Source organism: Bos taurus, chromosome 5, assembly GCF_002263795.3.
Source record: "Bos taurus isolate L1 Dominette 01449 registration number 42190680 breed Hereford chromosome 5, ARS-UCD2.0, whole genome shotgun sequence".
In the NCBI taxonomy this organism is placed as follows: Eukaryota; Metazoa; Chordata; class Mammalia; order Artiodactyla; family Bovidae; genus Bos; species Bos taurus.
Genome location: NC_037332.1, coordinates 110370447 through 110378479, shown reverse-complemented (window position 1 = coordinate 110378479; position 8033 = coordinate 110370447). Strand labels below are relative to the sequence as shown.

Genomic DNA, 8033 nt, shown 5'->3' with positions numbered 1-8033 from the left:
CACCAGATACTCAGACCAGAGCCAGCCCTTGTCTTCAGGAAGCTCGAAGTCTTAACCCCAGAAGCAAGCACTGTGGTCTTCAATGGGCTGTTAGTGCAGGTGTGGAGACCCAGGGATGGGCCGGGGTGGGGGCGTTCATCTTTGCCTGGAACCGGCTGAGCACAAGGGTTTCACATGTCCTCAGTCCTCTGCCCCCAGCATCTTCCTGTCCGGATTTCGTCACTTTGAGTCTCTTCCTCTTGGCACTTTAAAAGTGAAATAACACCATTTCACCTTCTCTTAGCACAGGAAGTGCTTCTCCCAAGTGGGGCCCTTTCTGTGCCTGTACAGCTGGCTCGTGGGGAACCAGGGCCCTGGACCCTTGGAGTCAGGCAGAGTATTTATTATTCACTCAGTATATATCAAGCGCTTATTCCACAAGCAGATCTGAGTAAGGCATAGGAATAGATAGCCAGTCTTGCCTTCTCAGCACCAACTGGGGCAAGTGTCCTCCTTAAAGTGGGGAAAAAAAAAAAAAAAAGCTTCTGCCATGAAATTTCAGAGAATCTTCTAATCTCAATTTTGCCTTTTTCAAGCTGTGTGACTTTAAGCAAATCACTTAAAAACTCTACAAACCTGTTTCCAGACATGCTTTTTTTTTTTTTTTAAGTGTTGTACCTAAGCGAACAATTACGCATAAGCCTCCAACAATCATTTTTTTAGGGGAGGGGCGGTCCCCTAAGGGCTAACTACGTGCTACCCCTCCAGGTAGGCCCTAGGCCATCAGGGGTCGTCCTGTCCCCTGCTCCCCACTTCTTCGTGCCCTCTTCAATGCCTTTAAGGTCCTGGCACCGCGGCCCTATGTAGTCAGCTTGCGGAGCACTGGGACGCAGAAGATCGCGGGCGGGGTGAGGCGCGCGAGGCGGCGCTAGGAGAGGTCTCAGGTATTTTCAGCCACCAGACCCAGAGTCAAGTGCGCAGTCAGGCCGGCTTCAGCCGAGTACCCCAGCAGGGAGGGATCGCAGCCCCCTCACCCGCGCCTCCCACGCGCGGATTCTGGTCTGGTTCTGCCCCGCCCGCTGGGCCCACGCGGCGGGCGGGGCGAGCCGGGGGCCTTTGTGTTCAAACCGCCCAATGGGCGGTGGCAGTGGGCGGTGATGCGGGCGGAGTCTGGCCAATGGGTTGCGGCCTGTCAGCGTTGACTGACAGGCGCACACATACACACTCGGCCACGCGCGCGCCGTCCGGCCCCACGCGCGCAGCGCAGTTCAGCGCGGGCCGCATTGTCCGCCTGCCAGCCCTCCTGCCTCTTCTCCCCGAGCGCCCCGGGTCCCCGTGCCGACCGCCGCTCCCCGGACTCCGACGCGGTAAGGGGGGGCGGCGCGGCGGGCCTCGGAAGCCCCTGGCCTTGTACGGAGCAGCGGCGGAGGCAGGTAACAGCCGGCCGTGGGCCTCTGGTGGGCGGGCGCGCCGGGCGAGGGTGATGGGCCGGCCTCGCCCCCTTCCCCGCGGGTCCCGGGCCGGCCTGACCCCGGGGTCATCGTCAGGCCACACCGGCCAGAGCCGAGCTGCCCAGGCCTGGTTCTTCCTCTCCAGCCAAGCTGGGCCAGGCTGCAGCCCCTCCCGGAGCACGCCCCTAGGCCAGTCGAGAAGGGCCAAGCGCCAAGGCCGTCCTGACTCATCGCCGCCGCGGCCGGGCCCCCGCCTCCGGGACTGGCCGCCCCACTGGTCGGCCCAAAGGGCGGATGTCTCCGGGCGGGACTTCCCCGGGCCGAACCTCCCCAGGAGGAGGGAAGCGGAGACCCGGCTGTCCAAACCGGCCCAGGCCGGTGCCTGCGTTTTCGTGCCAGTTCGGCAGTTTCTAGGGACTGGCAGTTCTCTGCTTCTTCCGCCGCCTGTCAGAACTCTGGTAATAGGGAGGAGGCCCATTTTGTTCAGTTCTAAAAAAAAATATAAAAAGGCAAACAAATAGGGGGCGGGAGTGTTACTTAGAGCAGAGAGGCAGGGACAGGCGCGTGGTTGGTTAAAAAAAAAAAAAGAGAGAGAGAGAGAGAAAGAAAAATCTCCCGCAGCTTCAGCCAGTAGGGCATGAAGGGAGAAGAGAGTTAGCACCTGGAGCGGTTTGCCCATCCCACGAGGGAATGCGGTGTGAAAACGTCAGGCGGAGGTTGCCAAGATCTAGGTTAAGTCCGAAGAGTGGCTGGATACTGCCATATAAGTTTGTGATGAGGGCGGGAAAGGTGAAGTTGAAAAAAGGATGTGGTCAGCTCAAAAGTGGGGAGGGATGTTTTATTCGAGGATATCTTAACTGTGTGTGTGTTGCCGGGGCGGTGTCTTCTGATATGCAAAAGATTTGAGCTCCTAGAGGCTCACCTCTTGTTTTGTTTTGGAGGACAGAGCCTTGACCTTTTTCATCTTGTGAAACCCAGGCTCAGTTTTGTGTTAGCAGTTATAAACTGTTTTGTGATAGCAGAACCCTAGGAGAAAGATGAAAAGGCACCCATCTGGGAGGGTGTGCACTGCTGATGGTTTTCAGCAACCCCTCCCCCAGCCCCAACACACACACACCTCTCCATCTACATATTTCTTTATATTCTTGCCAACGGCAGCCTGAGTTCTGCATAAACATTTTGCTTTGTTCCTGCCCCAGGGCAAAAGCTTCATCAACTTGATCAGGGCAGGGTTAAGAGGAGGAGCCTGTGCCTGTGTGGGCATCTGGAGCTTTCAGGTAGGGAGGGTAGTAGTGGGGGTGGAATTACCTTATAAGGAGTTGAATATAGAAAAGGACCCAGGCCAACTTCCTGCTGTGGCTACTACCAGTCGGTCCCTTTACCAACCTCGGCCTAAACCAGGGATGATGCCAGGTGAGCATCCTACCTGTGAGGACACCAATAAGTCCCAAGACATGAGACTGCTTATGTTCCAGAAGAGAACTTTGTAGAATTCTCTAGCCAGACCAACTAGATCTCCTGGTTTCCATAGTGAGTTGGGATGTGTTAGAGCCTATGGCCACCTCACAACCCAGAGAAGTAGTAATTTAAGTATCAACCAGGAGGGGCTTCCATGGTGGCTCAGTGGTGAAGCATCCACCTGCCAAGGCAGGAGACCTGGGTTATATCCCTGATCCAGGAAGATTCCACATGCCAGAGCAGCTAAGCCCATGCACCAGCCCTCTGCAACAAGAGAAGCCACTGCAATGAGAAGCCCGCGCAGCTGCAGCAACAGAGACTGAGCACAGCTTAAAAAAAAGTATCAACCAGGAATATTAGAAGTGATAACAAGTCACAAGTACTACTAGGGCCAAAGTGTAACAGTGACTTTGTAACACAGGCCAACAAAGGCACCATGTTTGGAGTGCTCACACGGTTTATCAGAGATTCTGAATTTGGGTTTCTAGAGCTAAAAGGTTTATTAATCCCCCTGTGTTGTAGAATGCCGCCTTTTGCCAGGTTTTTTCACCTTGGCCTCGTCCCAGAGCCTTGGTTTCCACCCACTGTGGTGACTGGTCTGGCTGGTAGAGGCTGACAGTAATCTCACACAGCTGCTCCACCGGCCTGTTTTGTTAGTTTGTTAACCAATATTTGTAATGTAACAGCTCTGTCCACAGCCTGTTCTGAACATAATTTTTTTTTTTTAAAGTCACTCAGTCGGTTGGACTCTTTGCAACCGCGTGAACTATACAGTCCATGGAATTCTCCAGGCCAGAACACTGGAGTGGGTAGCCTTTCCCTTCTCCAGGGGATCGTCCCAACCCAGGGGTCGAACCAGGTCTCCTGCATTGCGGGCGGATTCTTTACCAGCTGAGCCACCAGGGAAGCCCAAGAATACTGGAGTAGGTAGCCTATCCCTTCTCTAGCAGATTTTCCCGACCCAGGAATCGAACCAGGGTCTCCTGCACTGCAGGCGGATTCTTTACCAACTGAGCTATCAGGGAAGCCCTCTGAACATAATGGGGGCTATGTAAGACTCTCGTTGGGGACACAGCAACACCTTTCTGAAACAACTTGAAAACTTCCTGGTGGAATGGAAATATCCAGGCCCCAGCGCAGCACACCCTCTGCCTCTGTCACTTACAGCCTGGGTTACTGATCTATGGGCAGGTTACTGATCCTCTCAGTGCCCCCGGGTTCCCCACTGTACAGTGGGAGCGGTGATACCTCCCTTGATCATAAGGATCAGAGATGAGTATGTCAGGAGCCCCGTACCCAGGAGGCATTTAACCGAGTATTTTATCACCACCGTCAGCATCATATCAAGAGGCACTGATGTTGCAGGCCAGTAATCACTAATAGGCTAGGCACGCAGGCTCCAGCAGAATGTAAGCGGGGGTTACCGTGGAAAGGTTTTCTGGAGTCAGAGTTTGACTGGGGCTCTGAATCAATGGATACAGCTACAAAGAAAGAAACGCATGTCCCACTTAAGGGAAACAAGCTAGAACAAGAGCGGGCACAGCTTTAGGACTGGGCAGCCCAGTAAGAGGCTGGACTGGAGAGTCTGCAGGGCAGCAGTGACGAGCGGTGTTTATTTAGCACCTGTAGCTACCTAGCTACGAGCTCCGCCTCGTGTCAGAAGCTGCAGAAGGCCCAATTCTGGATCTCGGAGCTCAGCATCCAATAATCTGAAAGTTTGGAAATCCTATGAACCTGTTTTGAAAGAGGCTGGCAGAGTGCAGAGGGCTGCAGGTGGGCGGGGCGGGGATGCTTAATCAATGCCGGGTCTCGCCCACATGTCAAGCTCTTTGGTTGAATGCAGAGGGGTGTGTGTTTGCTGGGAGGCTGTGTCTTGTCTTTCCTCCCTGCCCCTGCCACGCCGGCCCCTGGAAGCCTCACCTGGCCGCCTTTCTCTCCCCAGACTCCCTTCAGGGGAAGGGTCCCCCCGCCCACCTCATCATGTCTCGGCGAAGCCAGCGCCTAACGCGCTACTCCTCCCAGGGTGAGGATGATGGCGGCAGCAGCAGCAGCGGAGGGAGCTCAGTGATGGGGAGTCAGAGCACCCTGTTTAAGGACAGCCCTCTCAGGTAGGGGCTCACCTCCACCCCCAGCCCGCATGGGTCCCCCGACCCACCGAGCAGATGTCTTGGGCCCTTCACCGTGCTGCCTCTTGCCGTTGTGACTTCCGTGGGCAGAGACCAGACCTTGCCCATGTCCGGTCAGCCACACCTCCGAGGGTGCCAGGGCCCAGTGCTGTTTCTTCTCTCTAAGCTGGGCTGTTTTATATTCAGGGAACAGGAAGTGAGGAGAGGCAGTTTCAAGCATAAGCCAGGCCGGAAACCCCAAAACCAAGTGCTGGGCTCACAGGAACCCCTTCTGCTGTGGATGGCTGTGCCAGACCCATAGCCGCCTGCCTCACCATCCATCCGTCTGTAGGGCCTCAGTAAGGCCAGCGAAGCAGCTGAGGACATGAACAAGTTCAAGGGCACCTGGGACGTGAGCTAAGGCAGGCGTTCCTCCCTCGCATCCTGCCCCCTGGCAGGCACAAGGCCCAGATGACAGCCCCCCGAGGAGGCTTTGAGTAGCTCTCCGAGGCCAGGTCGGCTTTGTCTGGGTTTTCAGTGGGTGGCAGAAACGACTAATCCATCAGGAAGCATGAAAGAACACTGGGGCTTTGAAGTTCGAGACCTGGATTTGAATCCTGACTCCCTCACTGATCTTACCTAACTGCTTGTGAGATTTAGAGATAATGGGAGCACGGAAAGTACCTGCTTTGCGTGGCAGTCAGCAGATGGGGGTTGTTAGTTGCTTAGCAACACAGCTACCCACCCGACCCCCACCTCCCCACGCCACTCACCGTAGGAGGGCAGAGCATTCCAGGCCGGCTCACCTGCCTGCTCTGGCCTCTCCCCTCCTGGCTGACCTCCCACAGGACCTTGAAGAAGAAAACCAACAACTCGAAGCGCCTCTCCCCAGCGCCACAGCTAGGTCCCTCCTCAGACACACACACCTACTACAGCGAGTCCGTGGTCAGGGAGTCCTACATCGGCAGCCCGCGGGCCGCTTCCATCGCCGCCTCCCTCACCAGGCACTCCCTCCTCGACGACCCCTACTGGAGTGAGTATCCGCAACCCTCCTCCGGGGCCTTGGCTTCCTTTGGAAATTTATGGTTCAAAATCTACCCCCAACCCCCGCAGGGCGTTCCCTAACCACTGCTGGGCCAGAAGAGGGGTGCCCCACCTTTGGAAATCCTGGGGAGAGCAGCCAGGTGTCTTAACTCCCAGGTTCTTTCAGATGATGAAGTAGCCACGTGTCTGCTCCAGACTTAGGAGACAGGGCTGGGTCCTGGTTCACCCATCCTTGGACTCAAGGGAGCTCAGGAGGGGCTCAGAGTAGATTCCATCTGCCCATCAGAGATGCTCATCAGGGTGTCCCCAAGCACACCACCTCCCTCCTTGGAGCATCTGCCCCAGGAGAACCCCGAGTTCTTCCCTCCGCAGGTGAGGACCTGCGGGTGAGGAGGAGGAGAGGCACAGGCGGCACCGACAGCAGCAAGCCCAACGGGCTCCCGGAGAACAAGCTCTCCGAGGACTTCCTCGGGTCCTCCTCGGGCTACTCCTCCGAGGATGACTACGTAGGTAGGCGACGTCCTCCTTCCCCAGGCTCGGGGAGATGCTCCGCCAGGTTCCTGGGCCTATGGGAAGCCGGGGAGGGTGCCCTGACAGCTTGGGAGAGCACCCATGTCTGGCTGGAGGTCGCTGCTGGGCCACCATGGTACCCGAGCCAGGCTGGGGGTGGTTCTGGACATGCTGGGCTCCGATGGCCAGGCTCCACGAGGCCCTGAGCAGCCTGTGGCCAGTTCCCTTGTTTTGATGTTTCCAGCAAGTGTTTAGCGTGAGCCTTCACACACAGGAGGTGCTTGATTCCTTAGTCCAGTTCTGAGTGGCTTGAGGGACTGCTGGGAAGCAGAGGGAAGCAGACAGTTCGAGGGAAATAGAACGTTGGGAGCCGAGCACGTCACTCCAACAGCATTTACTGACCTGCTGCCTGCCAGCCTGAGTCAGCTGGGGACATGAAGGAGAGTGACACATGGTCTCAGCTCACAGGCCAGAGGAGCAGACAGTGACCGTCTTCCATATTCCAGAGCTCTTAAGGAGGAGGACAGTGGTTAGGACTCTGTGCTTCCACCGCAGTGGGTGTGGGTTCCACCCCTGGTTGGGGAAGTTAAGATCCCACATGCCATGTGGTGCAGCCAAAAAAAAAAAAACAGTTAAAAAAAAATGAAAACATGAAGACAACTGAGCTGTTCCCTCTCCCCCCACCACCCCGCAGGCTACTCGGAGACAGACCACCAGGGTTCAGGGTCACGGCTACGGAATGCTGTCTCCCGGGTGGGCTCTCTGCTCTGGATGGTGGTCACCTCTCCAGGTGGGTGCGGACTGCTCTGTGCACGATTGTCCATTTTCTCCGGCAGTTACTTTCGCCCATCTTTCTGTGGTTGGGCATCCAACTCCGTTACAGAGACTGTAGCGCCACTGGGAGAAGCTTGTTCCAGAATAATCGCTGGGAGCCGAGAGCCACAGGAACACCCTTGCTTGGAAGCGGGATGGAGGGCGTTGGCATCACGGGCGGGTGGTGGGTGGGATGATGGGAACTGGGAGGCGTGGGACAGGACAGAGGTGCACTGGCTGTCAGGGTTGGGGTCAGGGCAGGGAGGGCCGCGGGGAGAGACCCGCAAGCCGATGGTTCAGGGTGGCACTTGGGCTCCATGGGCCCTCTTCCAGGCCGGCTCTTCGGGCTCCTCTACTGGTGGATCGGCACCACCTGGTACCGCTTGACCACAGCTGCCTCCCTCCTTGACGTCTTCGTTTTAACCAGGTGAGCGAAACTGACAAGGAATCAGAAGGCCCTGGGCAGGGGGGTGGCCAGTAAAGCATCTAAACCTGTATGCGACCGTTTCTCTGAAGGGTTTTTCCCCAGTATTTGCTGCTTGTATTAGAGAGCGTGGAGTGGACGCCCAGAGCTCGGCTCTGCCTGACAGAGGGCGGGACGCAGGGTCAGGTTTTGCTCCTTGAATTGGTAGCTCATCAGGGAGCGTTCCAGAACACGGGTTCTTGTTTCTTC

General features: G+C 56.6%; 1 protein-coding gene across 5 annotated transcripts in view; it reads left to right on the top strand.

The window, feature by feature from the left end:
• Positions 1 to 1196: 1196 nt before the first annotated feature.
• Positions 1197 to 8033, top strand: part of SUN2 (Sad1 and UNC84 domain containing 2) — an 18319-nt gene continuing 11482 nt past the window's right edge. For 2 of the 5 annotated variants that reach the window (XM_024992239.2, XM_024992238.2), the window contains exons 1-6: positions 1197 to 1412; positions 4831 to 4996; positions 5842 to 6026; positions 6410 to 6547; positions 7242 to 7337; positions 7694 to 7787. In XM_024992239.2, coding sequence (XP_024848007.1) covers positions 4869 to 4996; positions 5842 to 6026; positions 6410 to 6547; positions 7242 to 7337; positions 7694 to 7787 — 641 coding nt within the window. In that variant the 5' untranslated portion in view covers positions 1197 to 1412; positions 4831 to 4868. The remainder of the gene's footprint in view (positions 1413 to 4830; positions 4997 to 5841; positions 6027 to 6409; positions 6548 to 7241; positions 7338 to 7693; positions 7788 to 8033) is intronic. The other 3 variants (XM_024992240.2, NM_001102319.1, XM_024992241.2) reach the window with 3 other exon arrangements.